Source organism: Mya arenaria, chromosome 2 (genome assembly GCF_026914265.1).
Source record: "Mya arenaria isolate MELC-2E11 chromosome 2, ASM2691426v1".
Classification (NCBI taxonomy): Eukaryota; Metazoa; Mollusca; class Bivalvia; order Myida; family Myidae; genus Mya; species Mya arenaria.
Genome location: NC_069123.1, coordinates 16,160,628 through 16,188,249, shown reverse-complemented (window position 1 = coordinate 16,188,249; position 27,622 = coordinate 16,160,628). Strand labels below are relative to the sequence as shown.

The 27,622-nt window shown below is 38.2% G+C and overlaps 1 protein-coding gene across 1 annotated transcript; it reads right to left on the bottom strand.

The window, feature by feature from the left end:
- Positions 1–3,271: 3,271 nt before the first annotated feature.
- Positions 3,272–27,141, bottom strand: LOC128217998 (sodium-dependent multivitamin transporter-like). The gene is made up of 16 exons (XM_052925491.1): positions 26,435–27,141; positions 23,082–23,625; positions 22,124–22,189; positions 20,371–20,422; positions 18,875–18,942; positions 17,935–18,089; positions 16,884–17,024; positions 15,408–15,537; positions 14,696–14,784; positions 13,145–13,257; positions 7,420–7,487; positions 6,800–6,886; positions 6,270–6,511; positions 5,387–5,493; positions 4,925–5,043; positions 3,272–4,452 (listed from the first exon to the last, which is right to left on the bottom strand). The coding sequence occupies exons 2-16, from the start codon at positions 23,451–23,453 to the stop codon at positions 4,306–4,308; spliced, it is 1,956 nt and encodes a 651-aa protein (XP_052781451.1). The 5' UTR covers positions 23,454–23,625; positions 26,435–27,141; the 3' UTR covers positions 3,272–4,305.
- Positions 27,142–27,622: the final 481 nt, after the last annotated feature.

Below are 27,622 nucleotides of genomic sequence, written 5' to 3'. Positions count from 1 at the left end.
TAGACTAATGTGTCGTATATATTTGCATTTTCCAATCTAGTGGATAATGTTCCAACACCTGGTCGGTATAAAAGACGCAGTCGCCGTTCATTCGCATGAGAACTAAACAGTAACGTTGATAACACACAATGAGAGCTCACAGTTTCGGAACGAATGCTTTGTTGTCTTTTACTATCCTGATATTTGCTCAATATGGCTCAACAGCACGAAGCAACTCGCTCGGAAAACATCAGATGTTTGCTCACCGCTCTTCAGCATCATTTGACACTAATGCTAACACAGTTAAAGGCTTTGAAAACAAGGAATCTACAACTGATTCAGCAGTGTCGTTTCAAGGAGAGACCTCTTTGGAAAACCGTGATAGACATTATTTAAGTAAACGAAGCATTGCGTTTATTGACACAGATGACCATTCACAACAAGAAAATGAAGATGTGACGGAGAAAAGGTCGTCCGATTTTGGATACGGCTCGCGGATTGGTGCAGGCAATACTCTGGCGCAGGCTGCCTGGCATAAGAAGAACGTGTATGGCGTATATGGCCCTGGAAAACGTTCTGCTAACAAACGAACATTTTCGGACTTCGGTTACGGCTCACGTTTACAAGCTGGTGAGAACATTGCCAGTTCCTTGAATAAAGAAGGATTATATGGTGTTTATGGCCCCGGCAAAAGGGCAGGCGAGAAAAGAACGTTTTCTGACTTCGGATACGGTTCTCGTTTACAGGCTGGTGAACAAGTTGCACAATCTTTACAAAATAAAGATCTTTATGGTATCGCCGGTCCCGGAAAGAGAGCGGTTGACTTCGGGTATGGTTCTCGGTTACAGGCTGGTGAAAATTTTGCAAAATCATTACAAAATAGAGATCTTTATGGAATTGCCGGTCCCGGAAAGAGAGCGGTGGACTTCGGGTACGGTTCTCGTTTACAGGCTGGAGAAAACCTGGCAAAATCATTACAAAATAGAGATTTATATGGTATCGCCGGTCCCGGAAAGAGAGCGGTTGACTTCGGGTATGGTTCGCGTTTACAGGCTGGAGAAAACCTGGCAAAATCATTACAAAATAGAGATTTATATGGAATTGCCGGTCCCGGAAAGAGAGCGGTTGACTTCGGGTACGGTTCTCGTTTACAGGCTGGAGAAAACCTGGCAAACTCATTACAAAATAGAGATTTATATGGTATCGCCGGTCCCGGAAAGAGAGCGGTTGACTTCGGGTATGGTTCGCGTTTACAGGCTGGAGAAAACCTGGCAAATTCATTGCAAAATAGAGATCTTTATGGAATTGCAGGTCCCGGAAAAAGAGCGGTGGACTTCGGGTATGGTTCACGTTTACAGGCTGGAGAAAATCTGGCAAACTCATTACAAAATAGAGATCTTTATGGTATCGCCGGTCCCGGAAAGAGAGCTGTAGACTTTGGGTACGGGTCGCGTTTACAGGCTGGAGAAAATCTGGCAAACTCATTACAAAATAGAGATCTTTATGGTATCGCAGGTCCCGGAAAGAGAGCGGTGGACTTCGGGTATGGTTCGCGTTTACAGGCTGGTGAAAACCTGGCAAATTCATTACAAAATAGAGATCTTTATGGAATTGCCGGTCCCGGAAAAAGAGCGGTTGACTTCGGGTATGGTTCGCGTTTACAGGCCGGTGAAAATCTCGCTAATTCATGGGATAACGGTCTATATGGAATTCATGGCCCCGGCAAACGGTCGTCCGATTTCGGTTATGGCTCGAGGTTGCAGGCTGGTGAAAATATTGCCAATGACTGGGACCGGGAGGGCCTGTATGGTGTGTATGGCCCCGGAAAGCGCTCCGCCATGTCGGAGGATGCTCTAGATAATATGGTGGAAACGGAAGATGATACGGTGCTTGATTCAATCTCTAGTGAGGAAAAAGAAAAGCGAATGTCAACGGACTATGGTTACGGATCACGTATTCGGGCGGCAGAAAATGTTGCCAAGAACAACGACGGTCTCTTTGGAGTGTTCGGCCCTGGTAAACGTTCAGAGGAGTACGTACCAGATGGCATTCAGGACGACATGAGCTACGCAATGGACGCACAGGACGGCATTCAGGATGGCACAATTCACGAGATGGACCCACGGGATGGCACAAGATTGGCCGCCGACAGCGGATACGGGTCGCGGGTGCGTGCCGGAAGTCAAGTCGCAGACGACATTGTTGCTATTAACGCGCTGTACGGACTATATGGCCCGGGGAAACATAAACACAAACGGTCTGCTGATGAAGACAGGAATATTCCAGAAGAGCAGAGAGCCGGTAACCTGGGCAAGTTTATCGCGCAGTAAAGTGACGTAGTACGTCTGATCTCTGCTACGGGTCTAGAATAGTGGCTGGTGAGCAACTGACTCACTCTAAGGAGCTCATGGGACTGTTTGGTCACGTGATTGTTTGGCCGGGGAGATTCATATATGTTTATCTTTTTACCTAATGCTGTGTTAGAACATATTTGATAAGTCTATAATTTTATCATATCATTTGAAGGTTTAATTGACAATTATGTTCATCTTCATATTGAATATACTCACATAACATTTTATAAAGAGAATAGATTGCAAGTCTTAAGTGTCGTCATTGAACTCTTTGAAATTGTTAATTAAATGAAACTGTCGCTATAAGTCTTTGTAAATTAATGCCTGTTTTAGCCGTTATAGTTACATAAAAGTGAAAATAAAGATAGCAATATAGTAGTGCTGCATTTTTCTTTTCTAACGTTTCCAACACGGTATTTCTGATCATAATATACGACACAGCAAGTGCAGTAAGAGGCAAGATCATTGGGTGAGCTTATATAGAATAAGAACCTTGCAAACAAATTCTGTTATATGTTACTGTTATTTTCTTTGAAAATTAAAAAAAACAACAACACTTTCCACAGCATGATAATATTTAAAACACCGACTTACGTTTAAAACTAAAAAAATAACTATTAACACATTTTCTCTCTCTTTCTCGATTCTGGCTTTTTGACTTGACATCTGAACATCTGAATTTTTTTCGCCGGGGTTACAAAATGGATGTTTTATGCGATTTTAAATAGTGCGAATAAAAAGACCCCTTTAAAAAAATACGATTGCAAGGTTAATGTGATTTTGAAAGCAAGCTGAAGAATGTTACATTTATCTTGGTGAGGAATTGAGGGGAATAATTTAAACATGATAACGCAGAAAATGGAAAGATGTTGACTAAAAGACCACGCCTTACATTACCTACTACAAATAGTCAAAAAGTCCTCAACCAATATCGGGTTTCATTTAATTAACTTTACACTAGTAATACACTTGCGAGATAAAAACAATCTCCATATATCCTAATACATATATTTTTACATGTACATATCATTTACCGTTATGAAACTAGCAAATTTAATTAAATATAATCAATTTATGATAGCTATTCTAAGGTAATGACAGGTAATAAATTGGGCTAAGTTCGGGGCCACTCAAAATATGTTTAAGATTAGATTTTTATTCCTTGTAAACAGAATTGTTAAAAAGCAAAATCAGGCTTGTGGCGACTACAGCCTTTCAGTGCCTTAATTTTAATCTATAAACACAGTATTCTTAGTCGGTGTTTTATATTAGATTTTAATTCCCTGTGAACAGAATTGTTAAAAAGCAAAATCAGGCTTGTGGCGACTACAGCCTTTCAGCGCTTTCAGCGCCTTAATTTTAATATTTAAACACAGTATTCTTAGTCGATAAACACAGTATTCTTAGTCGGTGAATGATGTACTTAACGGTATATTATTTCTAGAATGCCCAAAATCGATCAAAAAAGGACAAACTAAATGACTTGAAATGTTATGGCTGAACCTAAAAACCATCCACCCGGCTAAGGTCAGTACATATATATAAAATAATATTTTCACGAATAAAGCACATTTACAGGTGGCATCAGGCCTCTTGAACTTCTTTTATTAATCTTCGGCCCGATAAACAAAAAGATAACTTCGTTCAAAACTATGTTGACATAACCTGTAAAACATAAACACAAGCATTTTAATGTTGACAACTTCTTGCTACAATGTTGACACATTCTGAAAATTATCATAATGATTAGTATCTATTTATCATATTTGTAAATATATTTCAAAATCTTTTAAATTCGAACAAATACAGGTATGCTGCACATCTTCAAAGGTACAACTTAAACCATTCATATGCTTACAAGCCCATATCGCCAGTTCTAAGTCAAAGACATGAGTACACTGTCAACATTCTGGACACATGTTGGACGGATACGTCTTTTAAATGATGGTCAAACGTTACGCTCTTCGTGTGGCTATCGTTTTTCGGTAATATGAACTTTGTTTCCGCTTAAGAGCACCTCGATTTCCGGCGAGGGCAGCTTGATCGAGCCGTCTTCCTCCTGAAGAGTCAGGATGGACTCCCGGCGCACCTCCGCCTCGGCCTCGTCAGCCGCGTATTTCTGTAGAATATACAGATGAAAGTTTTGTACATGTATACTTGTATTGAACGTTATGAGTTCAGCTGCAGCTTCTTATACATTTTCCGTATATTTCACCATGGTTGATTTACATGTGAAGGACGCTTATAACTAGGGATCTTACCCGAAAGGTTTAGCTGTAGTTTACACGCTGCAAGTATATTAAATGTTCTTTTCTCTACATTGCATATCTGGCAGAAGCGAATTTCTTTACAGTCGAAACCCGTTGGCTCGATATCCCAGGGACCGGTCAGATCGAGCTTATCGGGAACGCTTACACAGAGTTAATATGTTTTTTTACATCAAGCTCGAGTCAACAATGAAATCGAGCCAAGCGATATCGAGCCAACGGGTTTTCGACTGAAAATAAATTTCATCTCAAAGTCTGCGCCTGCGGCTGCACGTTTCACGTGTTTGTATCCTGAGGGTGTTGACATATAATTGTTCGCCATACCCCTTCGTGCACGATGCCAAATCTGAGCGGTTTGCGCCATCTCTCTGGTAGGAAAGGGAACATAACGTCGAAGATGGGACATACCAACCGGGCGTCAAGTTTCCGCGGGTCCTGGCGGCCTGTAACACACAGTGAATTCGCGGCAATAACATTATGGAAGAACACAGTCTAAATTACATATGTATAATAATATAATATAGTATGTGATTCTCAGTCTTGAACATATTATAAGCTAAATTGTGAGAAAGTTCGTAATATGTAGATGTTTTTATACATGTGTATGTATTGATTTTGAATAAGAGTCTCATCAAGTTATGTCAACAGCATTCATTGAACAAATATTTATGCTAAATTAGTGATGTGAATTTGCGTATATCATCCACCGGTGTGGAAGTTTCTCTGAAAAACAACAGCTTTAGAACAAGAAACTGAATGATGGAAACGATGATTTATGGTATTTACCTGTTATGAGACTGACGATGATGCCGACGACACAGACGATAAGCATGGCGAGACAACTGTACCAGAGGTAGGAGAGGGAGTAGAGCCGGTCTAGGCCTTCAACCGGGCTGTGAATGGGGGGTGGGGAGAATGAAAATCAGGGGGAGGGGGCGTAATTTCGTTTCATGCAAATATTAAGTGAGAAAATGGCAAACAAAATGGCGGATTTAGAATGAAAAGTACCGAGTCAGGTACCAACTTTTGCCTGGTAAGTGGACTTTATCTATACATTTTTGAAAATCGTATGCGTTCAGTATGTGGCGAAAACATATTCTTCGATCGACATCTTAGTTTGGTATCTCAACAGTAAAGATTGTTTGCCATGAAACATAAATAAATCAGCTAAAAAGGCAGACGTTACCATGGTGGATAAAAAATAATACTCATTATAGATAACACGGGTCTAGATTTATATTAAATACGCTGCTTGAAAAAAGAATTGTCAACAAACGACTGGATTTTCTTTAACATCAGAATCTTGGTAAAAACGTCTCGCCGAGACCTAAAAGTTTATAATTGATATTTATTCTTAGTAAAAAAAGCACTGATGTTAATTCGGATAAAACACTCAAATTAAACTTGGTACTACATAACAGGGTAGATTAAATGACAACACTAGGATGTAGCTTTAAAGAACTTGAGGTTATATTGCAAAAACATTCCGGATTTTCAAATGTCTACACAATATTCAGTGCGTTTGTGGACAAAGCACTTAAAAACTACAACTCGACTCAACTGTAACTCGACTTAAGGTTGATGAGTAATAATAGGATGGTGTTCGATTTGTTTAATGTAATTTCCTTTTTTAGTATTATATTATTATTATTGTTTTTTTAGTGTTTACCCTTCGGCTAGTGACGCGGATGCTATAACAGTATCATTAATAACATCCGCAGTGGTGATAGTGGATATGAGAACCGGAGTGGCTGTTGTGTTCCAGGGAGACAGCCGCCCATCTTGGGTGAGATTCCAGTTGCATCCCTCCGTGGATATAGGTGGGCGCCACGAGGAAGGCTTCGTGATGTAGGCGCCTCCGCCGATCCACAACATCACCACGAGGCTGGTAAGAGTACCCGCATACGCTCCCTGCACGTGAGGTACGTGGAGATAGAGTACAAGCGATGGCATATGGTGTTAAGTTGTGAATATTACTGATACCAATATTGGATTACTGTGATAACATACTAAATTATAGTTGAGGTGTTTTAGATGACCTTCTTTGTTGATATTATTGGGTTTCATATTCTGTATGGTGGTGTGTTACTAACGCCAACCAGACCCAATGGTGTTGATTAAACTAATAGAGTCACAAACAACCGGCTCGTGTTACAGACTTACTAGGTTTAATAATCTTAGGCCAAGCGAGGTAATTACCTTGTAGTTGGCCCATGGGTAGATCATCCCCAGGGTGAACAACCCTAGCATTGGCGCTCCCAGCATTCCGAACAGGGACAGAGCCGCCTTCAAGGGATAAAGATGCCATGATTGGTTTCACATACACAAAGGTAACATCAGGTCTTATATCATAAACATTAGAAAATTTAACTTCAAGTTAATGTATTAAGCTGTTTGCATATGGTTCAATTTTTCAAAATATTTTTTTAGACTTTAATTATTTTTTCTGCAATGACGATATCATAATTTAAACTAACTATGAAATAAGTGTTTTCAGATGCATTACCGGAAAAAAAAATATTGAAGCGAAAAACTTCGTCGTTAAAAAATTCAAATCATTACGAAATAAAGTAACATATAGGTACTATTAAGAAAGTCATGTGGCATGCAAATTTTGTAATGACGTGGTGCGCGCTAAATTTAGAAAATACGTTCGCATTATTTGCAATTTGTATTTGCGATAAATGCATTTATTCAATCATTTGGGGGTTAAAAAAGGTCAAAAAGTTTAAGAGAAGTCATTCGAATATACATACAAACAATAAGTTTACACCAATAAAACATGATGGGATTCTAAGCTTGAGTGAAAGATGATTTACCTGTAATATGTTTCCCAGTTTGGAAGCTACATATGTGAGAGCCAAGCACAGCACACCATACAGAAGAGCTGAAACAGACCACAATACTGTAAGACGTATGTGAGATCCAAGCATAGCACACCATGCAGAAGAGCTGAAACAGACCACAATACTGCCAGACGTATGTGAGAGCCAAGCCCAGCACACCATACAGAAGAGCTGAAACGGACCACACTACTGTCAGACGTATGTGAGAGCCAAGCATAGCACACCATACAGAAGAGCTGAAACAGACCACACTACTGTCAAGACGTATGTGAGAACCAAGTGAAACAGACCACAATACTGTCAGACGTATGTGAGAGCCAAGCACAGCACACCATACAGAAGAGCTGAAACAGACCACAATACTGCCAGACGTATGTGAGAGCCAAGCACAGCACACCATACAGAAGAGCTGAAACAGATCACAATACTGTCAGACGTATGTGAGAGCCAAGCATAGCACATCATACAGAAGAGCTGATACAGACCACACTACTGTCAGACGTATGTGAGAGCCAAGTGAAACAGACCACAATATTGTCAGACTTATGTGAGAGCCAAGCATAGCACACCATACAGAAGAGCTGAAACAGACCACAATACTGTCAGACGTATGTGACAGTCAAGCACAGCACACCATACAGAAGAGCTGAAACAGACCACATTACTGCCAGACGTATGTGAGAGCCAAGCATAGCACACCATACAGAAGAGCTGAAACAGACCACCCTACTGTCAGACGTATGTGAGAGCCAAGCATAGCACACCATACAGAAGAGCTGAAACAGACCACACTACTGTCAGACGTATGTGAGAGCCAAGTGAAACAGACCACAATATTGTCAGACGTATGTGAGAGCCAAGCACAGCACACAATACAGAAGAGCTGAAACAGACCACACTACTGTCAGACGTATGTGAGAGCCAAGCATAGCACACCATACAGAAGAGCTGAAACAGACCACAATACTGTCAGACGTATGTGAGAGCCAAGCACAGCACACCATAAAAAAGAGCTGAAACAGACCACAATACTGTCAGACGTATGTGAGAGCCAAGCATAGCACACCATAAAAAAGAGCTGAAACAGACCACAATACTGTCAGACGTATGTGAGAGCCAAGCACAGCACACCATACAGAAGAGCTGAAACAGACCATACTACTGTCTGACGTATGCGAGAGCCAAGCATAGCACACCATACAGAAGAGCTGAAACAGACCACACTACTGTCAGACGTATGTGAGGGCCAAGCATAGCACACCATACAGAAGAGCTGAAACAGACCACAATACTGTCAGACGTATGTGAGAGCCAAGCATAGCACACCATACAGAAGAGCTGAAACAGACCATACTACTGTCAGACGTATGTGAGAGCCAAGCACAGCACACCATACAGAAGAGCTGAAACAGACCACAATACTGTCAGACGTATGTGAGAGCCAAGCATAGCACACCATACAGAAGAGCTGAAACAGACCGCAATACTGTCAGACGTATGTGAGAGCCAAGCATAGCACACCATACAGAAGAGCTGAAACAGACCATACTACTGTCAGACGTATATGAGAGCCAAGCACAGCACACCATACAGAAGAGCTGAAACAGACCACAATACTGTCAGACGTATGTGAGAGCCAAGCACAGCACACCATACAGAAGAGCTGAAACAGACCACAATACTGTCAGACGTATGTGAGAGCCAAGCACAGCACACCATACAGAAGAGCTGAAACAGACCACAATATTGTCAGACGTATGTGAGAGCCAAGCATTGCACACCATACAGAAGAGCTGAAACAGACCATACTACTATCAGACGTATGTGAGAGCCAAGCACAGCACACCATGCAGAAGAGCTGAAACAGACCATACTACTGTCAGACGTATGTGAGAGCCAAGCACAGCACACCATACAGAAGAGCTGAAACAGACCACAATACTGTCTGACATATGTGAGAGCCAAGCATAGCACACCATACAGAAGAGCTGAAACAGACCACACTACTGTCAGACGTATGTGAGAGCCAAGTGAAACAGACCACAATATTGTCAGACGTATGTGAGAGCCAAGCACAGCACACAATACAGAAGAGCTGAAACAGACCACACTACTGTCAGACGTATGTGAGAGCCAAGCATAGCACACCATACAGAAGAGCTGAAACAGACCACAATACTGTCAGACGTATGTGAGAGCCAAACACAGCACACCATAAAAAAGAGCTGAAACAGACCACACTACTGTCAGACATATGTGAGAGCCAAGCATAGCACACCATACAGAAGAGCTGAAACAGACCACATATACTGTCAGACGTATGTGAGAGCCAAGCACAGCACACCATACAGAAGAGCTGAAACAGACCACACTACTGTCAGACATATGTGAGAGCCAAGCATAGCACACCATACAGAAGAGCTGAAACAGACCACACTACTGTCAGACGTATGTGAGAGCCAAGCACAGCACACCATGAAAAAGAGCTGAAACAGACCACACTTCTGTCAGACATATGTGAGAGCCAAGCATAGCACACCATACAAAAGAGCTGAAACAGACCACATATACTGTCAGACGTATGTGAGAGCCAAGCACAGCACACCATAAAAAAGAGCTGAAACAGACCACACTACTGTCAGACATATGTGAGAGCCAAGCATAGCACACCATACAGAAGAGCTGAAACAGACCACAATACTGTCAGACGTATGTGAGAGCCAAGCACAGCACACCATACAGAAGAGCTGAAACAGACCACAATACTGTCAGACGTATGTGAGAGCCAAGCATAGCACATCATACAGAAGAGCTGAAACAGACCATACTACTGTCAGACGTATGTGAGAGCCAAGCATAGCACACCATACAGAAGAGCTGAAACAGACCACAATACTGTCAGACGTATGTGAGAGCCAAGCATAGCACACCATACAGAAGAGCTGAAACAGACCACAATACTGTCAAGACGTATGTGAGAGCCAAGCATAGCACACCATAAAAAAGAGCTGAAACAGACCATACTACTGTCAGACGTATGTGAGAGCCAAGCACAGCACACCATACAGAAGAGCTGAAACAGACCACAATACTGTCAGACGTATGTGAGAGCCAAGCACAGCACACCATACAGAAGAGCTGAAACAGACCACACTACTGTCAGACGTATGTGAGAGCCAAGCATAGCACACCATACAAAAGAGCTGAAACAGACCACACTACTGTCAGACGTATGTGAGGGCCAAGCATAGCACACCATACAGAAGAGCTGAAACAGACCACAATACTGTCAGACGTATGTGAGAGCCAAGCATAGCACACCATAAAGAAGAGCTGAAACAGACCACAATACTGTCAGACGTATGTGAGAGCCAAGCATAGCACACCATACAGAAGAGCTGAAACAGGCCGCAATACTGTCAGACGTATGTGAGAGCCAAGCATAGCACACCATACAGAAGAGCTGAAACAGACCGCAATTCTGTCAGACGTATGTGAGAGCCAAGCATAGCACACCATACAGAAGAGCTGAAACAGACCATACTACTGTCAGACGTATGTGAGAGCCAAGCACAGCACACCATACAGAAGAGCTGAAACAGACCACAATACTGTCAGACGTATGTGAGAGCCAAGCATAGCACACCATACAGAAGAGCTGAAACAGACCATACTACTGTCAGACGTATGTGAGAGCCAAGCATAGCACACCATACAGAAGAGCTGAAACAGACCACAATACTGTCAGACGTATGTGAGAGCCAAGCATAGCACACCATACAGAAGAGCTGAAACAGACCACAATACTGTCAGACGTATGTGAGAGCCAAGCATAGCACACCATACAGAAGAGCTGAAACAGACCACAATACTGTCAGTCGTATGTGAGAGCCAAGCACAGCACACCATACAGAAGAGCTGAAACAGACCACACTACTGCCAGACGTATGTGAGAGCCAAGCATAGCACACCATAAAAAAGAGCTGAAACAGACCACAATACTGTCAGACGTATGTGAGAGCCAAGCATAGCACACCATAAAAAAGAGCTGAAACAGACCACAATACTGTCAGACGTATGTGAGAGCCAAGCATAGCACACCATAAAAAAGAGCTGAAACAGACCACAATACTGTCAGACGTATGTGAGAGCCAAGCATAGCACACCATACAAAAGAGCTGAAACAAACCACAATACTGTCAGACGTATGTGAGAGCCAAGCATAGCACACCATACAGAAGAGCTGAAACAGACCACAATACTGTCAGACGTATGTGAGAGCCAAGCATAGCACACCATACAGAAGAGCTGAAACAGACCACAATACTGTCAGACGTATGTGAGAGCCAAGCATAGCACACCATACAGAAGAGCTGAAACAGACCACAATACTGTCAGACGTATGTGAGAGCCAAGCACAGCACACCATACAGAAGAGCTGAAACAGACCACATATACTGTCAGACGTATGTGAGAGCCAAGCATAGCACACCATAAAAAAGAGCTGAAACAGACCACAATACTGTCAGACGTATGTGAGAGCCAAGCATAGCACACCATAAAAAAGAGCTGAAACAGACCACAATACTGTCAGACGTATGTGAGAGCCAAGCATAGCACACCATAAAAAAGAGCCGAAACAGACCACATATACTGTCAGACAAATATACCTGGACTGGTATTCAATATTGGTCTTAATTGGATCTAAGAACGATGTAGCTATTCGGATAAATTGTATAACTGTCCAATAGAGTGAATGAAGTCAATGATGTATGACCATAAGATTAACGCATGAATACCATCCTTGAATGTATACAGATTATATTGTAGCAACGAGAACATTATATGGTAATCTGGTTCAAGAAGAGCACCACGAGTGGAGTCAACGCTCGTCCGTTTATATTCATAATGCTGGACTATAACTGGAATATTTCAACCTCACCAACATGTAATGTATAACGCTATATAGTAATCTGGTTCAAGAAGAGCACCACGAGTGGAGTCAACGCTCGTCCGTTTATAGCATGATGCTGGACAATAACTTAAGAAATATTTCAACATCGCTTGACATCTAATGTATTACGCCTTTGCCCACGTGTGTGCTACGTTTCATGCCCTAAACACATACAAATGATTGATTCGAGTGGTCGAGCGACCCTGCGTTTTGTCACGACGATGTCACTGCTGACGACACAAGTGCTCTGACAATGTTTCTACTTCTATTTTTGTAAACCATGCCATTGCGGTACACTTAATACCTAAGAATAAAAGGGCTGAACTATATTAGTAATATTATTCAAGAGATAATTCCGGTACCAGCAATCGTGCCCGCTACAAGCCTAAAAGTCATTCGGAACTCCTCGGCCATTTTTTCAAAAACAACCTCGGATGTATATGGACAGTTAACATACTTAAAAAGTGGTACGTTTAAGTCCGCTGCAAATAGATCGCGTAGTAATCTTATTTAGTAGTTAAAATTTATGACTTAACTCTTGGGAATCGTAATTATGTTTGCAATAATACACTTCACTGGCAATCAATTTAAACTGAGAGCAATGAATACAACTCTTAAACACTACATTTAATTAATGCTTTTATTAAAAAAAATACGGACTACTTCAACAGATGTACCGGCATACATCCGAGGTTGTTTTTTGAAAAAATGGCCGAGGAGCTCCGAATGCCTAAAAGTGTGTACCTATGATTTTGGAGATGTTGGTTGCCCGCTTCTCGGAAATATCGGGAAACACGGGACGGATAATGTCTGTCAAGGTGACAGCCGACAGAGAGTTCAGGCCGGACGAAATTGTGCTGGAAGAAAAAAAATGATCACGACTTTATCGCAGGGTTAAAGCTGCACTCTCACAGATTGGCCGTTTTGACAACTTTTTATTTTTATTTTCGGTCTTGGAATGAGAACATTTTTTTTGCGTTGATGTTTGAAACCAGTGATAAACGACTGCTGACAAAAGAGCTGATCGTAGTTTTCATAATAACTTTTGAAAATTGAAGTCTTATGGCTAAACGCATTACTAACTCTTTCAGAAAAAATGAAATTTTCGGCAGTTTTTTTTTTCAAACAATTGAGATATGTTCTTTTGTGAGTTATCTTATATGATTGTATTGAAGGCATTGATATCAAAATGAACTGATTCTGAGACAAAAGCTAAAAAGCCTGTCCGACCTGTCAATCTGTGAGAGTGTAGCTTAAGACGAAAAGGTTCGAAGTGATACTATATAAATAAGCAGGTAGAAGTGTTTCATTCTCACCCATCGAAATGCATTAACGGGCTCATAAGGTTTCTCATTTCATATCTGAAAATGGCCTTTGTCAACCACTAAACTCATGTCATATCGTCTCACTTAACTATAAAAGCGTGCTGGTCTGTTAATGTAGTAAAAGCATTGCGTTTTTGGATCGCAATAAAGTGGCTGTACGTGCATGATTATGCATACATTCAAAGACAGTATTGTACTGATTGCAAAGTCATTTGCAACCCTTTTGAAACAAGAGAAATCTTTCTTAAACAATGACAGATGATGGAACAATTTTACCATAAACGTGTTTATTCACCAATACTTGTTTTCTATGTTTATATACGCATTATTTTTTAGCTATATAACTTTCACATTTGTGGAATGATTTTGCTAGAATATAGATAGTATTTGATCATCACAAAATATGTGTTGTTCATCTTGTTTAATGTTTATGATGTAAAAACATAAATGTGTGCAGAACTGTAACTTTTGTTATGGAGACCTTACATTACAGTTAACTCTATGTTATGTCATGTTGTGTTATGTGCTATGTTATGTGTTATGTTACGTGTTATGTTATATTATGTTATGTTATGCGTCATGTCATGTTATGTTATGCGTCATGTCATGTCATGTCATGTTATGTTATGTTATGTTTGTTATGTTATGTTAAGTTATATTATGTTAAGTTATGTTATGTTATGTATTGCCATGTTATGTTATGTGTTATGTTATGTTATGCGTCATGTCATGTCATGTCATGTTACGTTACGTTACGTAACGTTTCGTTACGGTACGTTACGTTACGTTATGTTATGAAATGTTATGTTATGTTATGTTATGTTAAGTTAATAAACCAAGCATGTATGAACTCGTACACGTTCTCCAACTGTAACAGTTGACAAAAGATCTCAAAACATTAAAGTTAATAAGGTTGAAATAAAATAATTCGCTGAATAAAGTGAGCCGAGCGGGTTCAAAATCCAGATACCTGAGCGTGCCGCTGAATATACAGGCCACAAAGAGACCAGGGACACCGGGCACATGGCTCAGTAAGTCCATCACAAATAGGGGGTACATCTGAAGAGGTAAAGAACACGAAGTCATGAAACAGATCATCATTAGACATCACAGGAGATGAACCATTAACTATAGTTTTAGTACAATAAACATGTAAAAATAAGAAACAATGGCGACTTTCAATAACATGCGTTACGTCGAGTTATAGTGATTTACCAGTGAGATAAAAACTGATATTTTGTACTGTTTTGAAATGTTAGCCCGCTCTCACTTTCAAATCAAACGTCAGCGCGCACGACCCGGGGACTCAATTTCAAAGACCAAATTTCCGAAATGACGTTAAGTTCGCATACAATTTGGGACGCTAGTTTTATTTGTTTTTAGAATAAACTGCCATTTTAAATTCTTTTTAGGCATATTATAAAAAGAAAAATGATTTGTTTTCGTGTAAGATCGCAATATATTTCATCTCATGAATACCAAACGTATATATCTTAAGATGATTGGTGCTCACTCGGTGAAATATAATACGATCTTACACGAATAACAGCAAAAAATATCATCTATATCGTCGGTGTTGTTCGAGCCTATAATGATAGAGGTATCTAAGAGATGTACGTCTTTGCTTACCACTGTGGGGTTTATTTGGCATACCGGTTGAACCCATGCACTAGCTAACGTACCTGATCTGACGCCATGATTAGCTTGAATGAGATGGGATCACACGTGCTGTAGAAGGCGTACATGACGATACCGACCATACAGGACAACAGCAGGATCACACACAGGCCGGGGAAGTTGACCCACAGGGCCCTGTAGGGGGGACATATATAACAAAGTTAATATGTAGTAGTATAATAATGAAGATACTTAGTAGGCGTACATGACGACCACGACCATACAGGACAGCAGCAGGATTAAACACAAACCGGGGACGCTGTTCCACAGGGCACTGTAAAGGAACAAATCTTACATGGTTAATGATTTAGAGTTATAGAAAACGTACATGGTGATCAAAACCAGACCAGGATCACACACAGGCCAGGGAAGTTTATCCATAGGATCCAGTAGGGAAAGAGTTTTTACAGGGTCTTACTTATTTCAAATGTTCACGTGCAGAAGACAGTCTTAAGCTTATCCAGGTCATTGGTACATAGAGTGGGTCAAGGGCTTAGCTAGGCCTAAAAAACTTGTAGGCCCGATGGTTTTATGTGAGTTTGGGGATCCCCCCCCCCTTCGATGTCATTCGGGAGCATTCCAGGAGAAAAACAAAAGGCACAATTTCATCCATTTTATATGTGTATTCCACAAACTTAATTATATATGCAATGATTACAATAAAATCAATCAATACAACCTGCATGTAGTTAAAATAAACACCAGACATGCTTTTGTTATATACGAGGGATGTCCGGCACATCTCGTATTAACGTTACATACAACTTTTGAGTTGTTCAAAGTTTTTGAGTAGCTATTAGTTTTCATTGCATTTTTGGGTAATTTAAATTTACAAGGTCTGTATGTAGCTTCGCCACTTTGGGTGGAGAAGGCCAAAATATTTTAAAATGATTTCATTTAGTATTGAGAAACAATTTGTGGCAAAAGTATAACATATATACATGTTATATGTTTTCTTGTGTTTAGAACTTGAACATATTTGAATAGGGAATAGTTTTTCACAGAGTTGTTAAAGTTACGTTTAGATTCGAACGGAATATCTTTTATCATTTGAGAAATACTCGAGTTTTTTTTTAATTTTTTATACAAGTAATGCGTGAGAATGCATATTCCTTTTTATTTTATTCAGTGAAATGCATGTTGCGTAAATTTTTCAAAGGTCTAAAAACACAAGGACTTGAAAACATCAACCCACTTTGTCACTGTGACAATTCCTGAATTCTGATGCTAACTAAAATTACAATGTAACTAAAGCTAGTAGACTGAAGGTTTCATTTTTTGTCAATATTTTAAATTCAGTTTGTAAGATCTAACAAGGACTACTTCTGTAACTCAGAATACATGAAATGGGTCTAGCCACGCTACACTACATAATATTTTTTACAGCTTAGGCTGAAACACTGATATACGCAGTCCAAATGGCGGACTACAAGCAAATATGCAAGTCCTTCATTTATCATTATCCACTTGATAAGACTCACAGCTGTGCACTCCTGAGAGATCCACACGAGAGCGTCCGCTGGACCTGGGCCTGGTTTGTGCCGTACACGCTCCCCCACAGGAAGGCGCTCCCGATCGTCAACGCCCAGAAACTGTGCCGCACAGTCGGATCCGCACGGAAACTGAAGGGTGGAAACATTGGGAACTCCTCGGCCATTTTATCGAAAACAACAAAATGGCCGAGGAGTTCCGAATGGGGTGGAAATTGTTTTAAAGGTACTAGACACTAGATGGTTCCAAAATCGTCAAATACATTATTTACACAGTGCAAGCATATACTCATCAAAACGAGCTAGTATCAGGCCGATAAAGCATCATTTTACATGCTTAAAATAATATTTTGTCACTGTTTCAGTTGTGTTAACCGGTTTGAAAAAAACGCATAATGGTTTCCCAGTGTATAGTGAGTATATTTAGCACGTGAAAGTCACGTGGTAAATACAGATACATATACCGACGCTATTTTTAAAATAACTGGGATTTACGTGGCAGACAAACCCAGTGAATTTCAAATTTGAAAACTACGCAAAAACTGCGAAAGATACATGTGCCGTAAGCGATGTGATACATCAGTAAGTAAGATTCAATACGTTGTACACAACGATATCAACTTTACGTAAGTTTTTGACAATTTTCTTTTTATTCTTGCAAATCATCTTCTGTCTAGTTCCTGTTAGTATTTAAAAATGGTTGCACATATGAATGATCCTTTCTGGCCTAGATTACCTTCATGTTTTTGTTAGTAACAGGGTTAGGGTTATGCCATGTTGTTTCAAAATACACATTCGGTATGGATTTCAAATTTAAGAGAGCACAACACACGGGGTCATAACTAGACATTTATTAATGCCAGAGGTATCGAACTTGCTACACATTTGCCTATTGTAACTTGTTTCAAGTGAATATCTTGAACGGCGTTCTATAGGTATGGCTAATGTAATAGACGTAAAGGCTATAAAGTACATCAAAGTTTGTCATTCAAAAAAGACGAACGAACAATGCAAATATGAAAAGAAACCCATTCGGTCATACTCATCAAAGTAGACCCTGTGGTTTTGCTCCGCTATATTCCAGGCGTTTGTGAAGCCGCCCATCTCGTAGCATCCCTGTATAAGTGTGGCCAACAACCCCACTATCATCATCACCGTCTGGAATGTGTCCGTCCACAGCACCGCCTTCATACCGCCCTGGTGGGTGTCAACAGTATCAATATTTATGTCCAATTTACAATGATTCGTAGAAAAAACCGGTCTGCTACTTGAGCAGGTATTTACATAAATGCGCTCGAGCAGGTATTTACATAAATGCGCTCGAGCAGGGTTTAACATAAATGCGCTCGAGCAAGTATTATCATAAATGCGCGCGTGCAGATATTAACATACATGCGCTCGAGCAGGTATTAAAATAAATGCGCTTGAGCAGGTATTAACATAAACGCGCTCGAGCCACAGTGATTTGATGGGAATAAACTCCTGCTTTGGGTATCATCTGACCAACTATCTAGCATAAAATAACTATGACTATTTAGGTATTTCGAGATTGTCTGACATTGTCAAACTGCAGTAATTCATAGTTATTTTGTGCTAGATAGTTGGTAGGAGTGACCCCTTTGAAAAATCTGAAGATTTTTTTTTATATTTTTAGGTTAAATTTTGTACCGGTCAAATGACACCAAAGCAGGAGTTCATTTCCCATCAAATCACTGTGGCTCGAGCAGGTATTAACACAAATTATTTCAAATTGGTACTGTTTTATCAAGTTCCCTCTTTAGATTTGTTTTTAACCCTCCCTCTATAATGAAATGTATACTGTTATAAGCAAATGCATTTCGGCTTCAGATGACGTTGTTTCAAAGGATAGTGAAGTAATCGCTAATGAGGAACTGCCAAAATACGGTAACATGTGTTCGTCCGCTTCTTTTTTAACATCGAATTGACACGCTGCTTTTCAATCCAAAGAAATTGACACTTACAATAGCGGTGTAGATGGTACAGAGGCTGCCCACAGATATAATCGCGCCCCACAGGGACAGTCCCGTCACTGAATAATAGGGATATAGAACATGCAGTGTATACATATATATAGTCGTAGAAGTCCAATGCAGGAAGGTCAAGTATATATATATATATATATATATATATATATATATATATATATATATATATATATATATATATATATATATATATATATATATATATATATACGTTTAAAGTATGAAGGTGTATTCTTTGATTTCGTGAATACACTAACTTCTATTACGGAATGGTAACAAGAAGACGGAGCTTAATCGTGCAATAAATGTCGGGTGGATAAATTACAACGCTTTTCACTTACAGGCAATAACTAATTATTGAACGTTGCCCTTAATCAACATGTACATTACAGTTATTGCACGCACTACCCTCGTAGATAAAATTATACACTCGGGCTGCAAGCGCTCGTGTACAATCTAAATAACTCGGGTTGTTGGTGCAAGAACTTCTTGAAGATGTCCGACTTTCGACCGAGCGTGTTGGTACATGCCCCATCTTCATTTTGTGCACAAGTTTTGTTTTTTATCTTTAACAAGGATCGTGAAGGAATTGTTCATACTCCTTCATAGACAAACTGCATACAGAGGCCATTAAATCGGACTGTTGTTGAAATAGTTTATATGTTATACTAACACACTGGCGGGTCCAGGGTGGGGATCAACCCGGCGCACACACCCTAGAAAATCGCTCAAGTTCACTTTTGCTTCCAATATAGGAGAAAAAGGTAATATAATACACCCATTATGCACCATTTCAGACCAATAATTGATATAATTTTCTTGGGAAATTACCCCCCACCCCCCTGCCAAGGATGTAAACAAAATGTTCGGTTCTGAGGGAGGGGGGGGGGGTCAAGCCAAATGGTTACGCCCCTAAGTTACGCTCCGTCTAACGTCAAATCTAAGATCCGCCCAGTAACAGTAATATCGTGATCAAATGATCCGATGCTCTTGTACTTGTTTGGATCAAGGATTTTAATTAATTTGATTTCAGTTCTAAGAGTGAAAATCGCAATTTCGAGTTTAATTGCATCTGAAAGACCAATTCATTGTACGTTGTCGTCATAATGTTGATCAATTGTTGAAAACATTTGTGAATATCAGAGGCGAATCCAAGAATTGATATTAGAGGGGGCGTATCATAAGGGCGCAACTTTTTAACATGCGGCCCTCCCGCAAAATTGATATGGTTTAAAATGTTGGCAGGGGTATTAGGGGGTACTACCCTATTTTATTTTACAATTCAAGTCCGAAATGGTGCAAATTGAGAGTATTGAATTACTTTTTTTTATTTGATATTAACATAAAAGTTAACTTGAACGATTTTAGGGGGGAGGTCGGGGGGGGGGGGGGGGCTTGCGCCGGATGCCACTCCACTACCCCTGGATTCGCTTGTGAATATATCATCAAAAACCCAAAATACGCGGGCATACCTGCATTCAACGCCAGAGATGGACCGTACAAGACGATGGACATGTAAATGATCTGAAACGATAATAGTCAAAAGTTATATACGAATGTTGAAGACACTTAATTGCCTCCGCCAAAATGCCAAAGTTGGGTTGAAGGTCTAAAAACAGAATACACAGGGAGTTGAGTTAAATGGTTTTATAAGGTTCAATAATTAGCAAGCATTATACCATTTAACATGTATACTACCATTGCAGTCAGGTAACTAACCTATAGTATGTACAAACAAAAACCGTACAAAATGCACCTGTTCTAACATGAGTAGGTTTATTGAGAGCTAAGCAGACAAAAAACCAAACACATTTGTGCATGTTTTCGTGCAAAAGCATAACTTTGTATTAATACGTTAAGTTACAATAATAATAGGTATAGTTATAGGCGCCAAACTGCTCGACCTAATCGAAACAAACATGTATTGCGTCTTTTAGGTGATTAATTCTGTTATTGTTTTTTTGTTTACATAAATAAATATATTTTTCATTTTTGTAATGCATTTTAAGCCACTTTTGTATAATATCTTTCTAGTTCAAAAAGATACTCTAAGTTCAGGAATTTTGTGACGTAAATCGTTAATCGCTTTATCGAGACTCTAACAACATTTGTTTGATAAAATTTTGCACGGCATACTTTGCTTAACTCATTAAATCACAAAAACATGTTGCAAAGGTTATATGCGTAACATGCAGAAAGAGTTTACCTCAAGATTAAATAAATGAAAACTTATTTGTCTGAATAATCTATAAGATTGACCTTCCTACTTTGTATGGCGGAAATCCCTTAACTACATTCTGATATTTAAACTCCTATGATGTTCTACTCGTTGTCTTTATCATCACGATTATTTAAAAACTTGATAATTTTAATTACGATACTAATTAGGCTATGTATTATGTAGAAGCGTATGCGACAGCATGCGTATCTAATTAAAATTTCAACAGTAAACATGAACTGTAATAAGCTTAATAAAGCAGTAATAATGTATATAGTACTAGTTCTACTGAGATTCAGTGACCTAGAAATGGCACATCCATCGACAAGGAACAGTTCAGACTGTAAATATACTTATATTATGAAATAACAGCCTGCTAAAATGTTTGTATTTCTTCCGGCCCCAATTTCTCGAAACTTTTTAAGCTAAAGCTGCACACTCACATTAAACGTTTTGACGGGTTTTTTTTGTCTTGGAACGAGCCATTTTTTTTGCGAAAATCCATGTTTTATGCATTTTTCCGTTAGTAACGGTTTAAGCCATAAAACATTAATTTTCGAACTGAAATATAAAAATCTACGATCTGATTTCTTGTCAACAAATATATATCATTGGTTTGAAGATATTTACGCAAAAAATGCTCGTTCCAAGACAAAAAATAAAAAAAGTAGTTTAAATATTCAATCTGTGAGAGTGCAGCTTTAATTAAAAGGCTTAAGTAACTTATTTCAATTAGCCAAACTACATACTTAAATTGAATTTCTGATAAATGAAAAATGGTTTATTGTGATTTTCATAAAAATAATTCCTATTTAAAGTATAAAAAACTCTTAAAGAAGTAAATTTTACGTAAATTATTGAAAATAAAAATAATGAGCTAAGCTTAATCCTGTTATATTCAATTCAATTCGATTTATTTGCATTTTATGGTCTCCGGCCCAGATACATAATATACAACATGTAGGGAAGGGGAGAAGTTTCGAAAAATTGGGGCCAGTTGTTCTTACCATTTGCATAGAGAAGATGCAGGTCCCCATCAGCCTCACCCCTCGGCTGAATCTCATCTCCAAGTACTGAAACAATAGGGGACATTTTAAGCTCCACTCTCACAGATTGAACGTTTTGACAACTTTATTTTTATTTTTTTTGTCTTGGAACGAGCCAATTTTTGCGAAAATCCATGGAAAGCAGTTAAATAAGAATGCTGATAAAAATTAGATTGCATCTTTTTTATTACAGTTCAAAAATTTATGTTTTATGCAATTTTCTTAAACCGTAAGTAATGGTTTAGGCAATAAAACATTAGTTTCCGAAAGGAAATATGAAAATCTACGATGTGATTTTTTGTCAGCAATCTTATATCATTGGTTTGCAGATATTGGCGCAAAAAATGCTCTTTCAAAGACAAAAAATAAAAAAGAGCAAAATGCTATATCTGTGAGAGTGTAGCTTTAATATATTTTACAGCTTTGAAAACAATATCCCGTATCAGTTATTTGTGGCAATTTTGTTTGTCGGAAGGCCTTTAAAGTAATACTCGTATTTAAAATCTATACATACACATGTATGACAAACATAACTTTTGAGTGATAAACCATTAACTACTTATAAATCATGCATTTATTGAAAATATTAATTACTGGTAATCAGATTGTAACCGTGTTTCAATAGCTGAAAACGCAAAAAAATGACTGCATGGTGGGTCATAAAAGATTTACAGTGATCAACGATCGTCTCATAAGGTAGCACATTTCTTTGTATTTAACACGGTATCTTTCATAGGAAAACTTTGTTTTTCGATATTTATTTACCCTTTTCAGTAAATTAAAACAATTGTATTAAGTGTGGTACTTCTTATTTGGGAGTAAGAGTGCATCTTATACATTGGAAATAAAATAATAACGATATCATTGGTGAAACATGCTGATTACTGTAAATATGTATATCGACAGTGTCCCGGCTTACCTCGTAACACGTGGTGACCCTGAGTCTGTAGAAGATAGGCACATACACATGCGCCGCCAGGGCGACTGAGCCGGCATACGAGAGCCCGATCCACCAGTACATGGTTCCGAAGTTGTACATCTCGGCCGGTGTCCCTAGCAGCGTGATTGCCGACATGAAGCTTGCCAACAGCGACATGGACACAGGCACAAAGTTCATATTCCCGCCGGCGAGCAGAAACAGTTTGGTGTCGCTAATTTTCCGGTCTTTGATTGCGTAGAAAAATCCAATGAACGTTGAAACAGCTAGAGTTGCTCCGAAAATAACATAGTCCACCGTAGAAAAAGTATTTTTCTGACCGGTGTTAAAGCTATAGCTTCGATCCGACAACATTTTTATAGTAGTTTCCCCGCCAAATGTTTAATACGATATAAAATGAAACCAGCAAAACTTTCCAATTTGTGTCCACGCTATATATTATCATCCAGTTCAGCTACAGCCCTTAATAACTCCATCTTCAGTTAAGAGGTTTATCACATTTTTACTGATAACACTCTTCGAAGTCCTTTGTATTTAGAAGTCAGCCACATGTATTACCAGTTAAAGAGTCTAATATCTCATAATGACCTAGTTGTTTTTAGTTTTTGACTTATCAATGTTGATACGTTTGTAAAGACATTTAACAAATCAAACTTAAAAAGCAATTGCCAGTATATATTTAAAATCACCTTATATAATATTCACCTCAAAGTCATGCTATATAAATGCACTATGCAATGAAAGTAAACATATTCAAGAGAAATTTAAACTTCACTAAGTTTTAAAGCTGACCTCTCACAGATTAAACGTTTGACAATTTGAAATTTTTGATTGTCTTGGAACGAGCCAAAATTTGCGAAAATCCATGGAAATCAGTGATACAAGACTGCTGACAAAAAAAAGATCGCAGATTTTTATCTTTATGTTCAAAAATTGATGTTTTATGCATTTTTATTAAACCGTTAGTAATGTTACATCATTATTGTCTTTGTTAAATATTAAATACTTATACTGATAAAACTATATTAAACGAGGATTTATACCAGATATATGTAAGCTGTTTAATGTGGAACGTGACCCTGGGCGAATTTCGAGTAAATGTCTGAAAACTGGTACAAAAACAAATAAAACAGCAAAAAAACCCTCTTATTATAAGTATCTTTTATGGCCGAGAGTATAAGATAGGTTCATTCTGACCCGAGCGTAGGGTGTTTTGTGGAATCTCTCATGAGCGGTTATGGTAGATGCTTTTTCTCCCACCTCAGTTAAACAAAATTAAGTAAAAATGTATTTTTTGCTGGAACTCTTTTGTGCTTAGTGAAAATAATTGCGTACGGATATGCGATAATTCGTGGTTGTCATGGATATTCGCGCAGTGATTCAGAGTATGTAAATGGTCTGATCGGTCTTTAAATAGTTCTAAGAAGAGTAAAGCATTATTTCTTGAAAGGTGTGTGGAAACTGTTTTGTGGTGACATTTGAAGCGAGAAATAATTAACTAGCGTTCTAAATATTGCCACAAGACAAGGTTTCCATGATGCGCCACAGACGACAGTCTTCAACAAGGGAGGTAATTACAATGTTGTGACCATAAAAGAAGTTCCATACGGGCATTTTATCTTCGCCCGTGGGCAAGATAAGAATTTATAGCATGGTTAAATTAATGGATCTACTTATCTGAGGTGGTAGAAAATAATTTCTAGCATGGTTGAATTAATGGATCTACTTATCTGAGGTGGGAGAAAACATATTTCGATTAACGTCATGTAATACGTTTTAATACAATAAGTATTGAGTAAGAAACAGGTATAGGGGTAAGATTATTTGTTAATGCGAAGAAACGAAGTCGGTAAGGTACACTTTTCTTGATTTGAAGTAAAATTTTGAGTAAATATATTTAAACAAATCAAAAGTTATATGAACATCTTTTTTCAAAATTTCAAAGATAGGCACACTGTTTTTCAGCGAAAAACGACGCCGTTTTTTTCCGCGAAAAAAATGACGTTTTAAACAAAAAACTAGAGAATGAAATTTTTATGTCCGTGAATGTTTTCACAAGACTTAAGGTTGTAATTTCATAGCGGTCAAGGAAGAATTGATGAACATATCGGTTATTGTAGCTGGAAAAGTAAAGAATGACAGATGAGTCAATATTGACGTCAGTGGTATAATTTGCATACTCGTAGTTTCAAAACTATTTCAAATATTAAAAATGTTAAAAACAGTCCCTAATTGGGCATATGCTGATTAATTTGTACACCCATTATTACACATTATCTCCACCTTAAGCTGTTAGAACAAGAAAAAATTATTTCACGTCGTATATATTTTTATTCATAAATTAGAAATAAGTTCGCAGAGCTATTTTTCAACTTAATACAACATGCAATTTGTGCTCAATAGCTATCCACTCCAGATAAGATAACTTGGAAACGCATTGTTAACAACGCAATAATACTTTAACGCAAATTATGCTTGGATTCCCGTTCCGCAAATGATTGTGAGTGTATGCTATTTCAAACACTTCAGCCAAGTACAACCTGCTATTATGTATACTGTTTCTAGAAATGGTAATTTTCATCAGAAAGCAAAAAAAAAGAGAGCAAAATTGTGGTGCAGACCTTTGATTTAAAGGAACAAACATTGAGCTTAAATGCTATTTAAACTTTCAGGAAGAACTAAATATAAAGTGTCTCACACACTGCCAATCAAGATAGACTTTATTAACCAAACGAATATTTTTTTGAATGGACAGGAATATGATAGCTTAAATAACTTACACGGCAAGTTAACTTATTTGCAAAAAATATCTTTAATTTAACATATGCAGCCTTTTTTAATATCATATCATTATTATTTGCAACATTTACTGGTTCAAAAGTGATGTGTTTAGTTTTGATCAAGGGGAAGTAACTACACTTCATTTTAAAAGTAGTTCTTTGATATTGTAACTCCACAGTTTGCCGTGAAAATATTCAATGTCGTTATATCACAAAAGAAAACTTCATATTTTAAAAAAGCATGCGAAAAGCATGAAAGAAATAAAGATTGTTTGTTTATTTCAGTGTAAGATCGTATTTTATTTCACGAGTGTCCTAGAAAAACACATTTTCACTGTTGTTATTTCACTGATAAAACTCCATATTTCATCGAAAAGCATGAAAGAAATACGTGTAAAGGTGATTTGATTCTTACTTTAGACATCAAACTTTAAAGACGATGAGTACTATAACCAACATATAACTGATATTGATTGGATTAACTTATCGGATAGAACAATAATGCAAAAAGTCATCCTAGTATATAAAAATAACTGTGATGAACTACCATCTTACCTATTGTTATTCTCGTAATTCTACTTTCCAGTGACAGTTAATGATTTTTTTCCTATAAACTATGAAACAGTGAACATCTAGTAAAACTTAGGAGATAAGGAATTTACAGTAATTCAACGATTCCCTCCGCCATTTCATTGTGAAGTACACTCGTTGTAGCCACAAGACACTCGTTCTCCACTCTCGTCTTTCAAGCAAAATTTACAACAAAGGTTTAACGGACATGATGTTCCATATGTGTTGGTCTTTGGAGAACGCTGCTGGTCATTCACGTATAAAAATAACTGCAGTAATCTTAATTCAGACTTGTTTAACATCACCCTAGAGACTCTCCGTTATGTGGTCACTGTCATGCAGAGACCTTTTTAAGAACACTAGATATGTTCATTTTTCCTCTGAGCACTAACAAACTACTTTTCGGATCTTCTAATCTCTCTAATGATGATAACGTTGTGATATTTACGTACAGCACTGTATAAAATACAGGAATCGCTTTTTAACACTCCAGGTACAAGAAGCACTGCACTTCTCACTTATATCTTTCTAAATTCCTCTCTTGATATATTTCTCTCTCCAATGTTAATTCTTAGACATACTTTATTAGCTTGATTTCTACTCTCTCTATCATTATTTATTGCATTACACTTTCTATCAATTAGTACCTCTTTTCTCGCAGTTACATAACACATTATTCTCATTCCTGTGTATATCAACACTACATAACTGCATGAAATATTACATGTATTTTCATAGTTTATGTATTAACAACGTAATCATTTTGCTTTTCCATGCGACGTTTTGGGAAAGGGCCGTAACCGATGTTGGAAAAACTCGTGGCCCAATCACTTTGCATGTTCTTTACAAATGAACGTAAGCTTTGTACATTGCGCTGTTTCTGTTTCTTTGTTGTTGTTTTTTCATCATATATTGTGTAAATTTATCATAATGCAACAAAATATTTTTAATCAAGTTTAGGGATTTTCTATAATATATCAACTGTATTTAAGTAGATGAATATGAACCCTTTCCTGTTTAATGCATATATTTCTTTTACGGACTTAGGTATAAAGTAGTACGTTAAAAAGGTAAAGAAAATAATAACATTGTAAACATTGTTTTAAGTCAGATTGCTAAATGGTTTTATAAGACCTCCATTTGTGAACGTATATCAGAACCGATTATGTTTAT

Bases quoted from the DNA above. Each gene is read 5' to 3' on its own strand.
- LOC128217998 (XM_052925491.1), bottom strand. From the start codon at position 23,453: ATGTTGTCGGATCGAAGCTATAGCTTTAACACCGGTCAGAAAAATACT. The intron at 17,025-17,934 runs GTATGACCGAAT...TCCACCCTTCAG, and splicing joins CACAGGGTCTACTTTGATGA to TTTCCGTGCGGATCCGACTG. The intron at 13,258-14,695 runs GTATCTGGATTT...TTTTTCTTCCAG, and splicing joins ATATTCAGCGGCACGCTCAG to CACAATTTCGTCCGGCCTGA.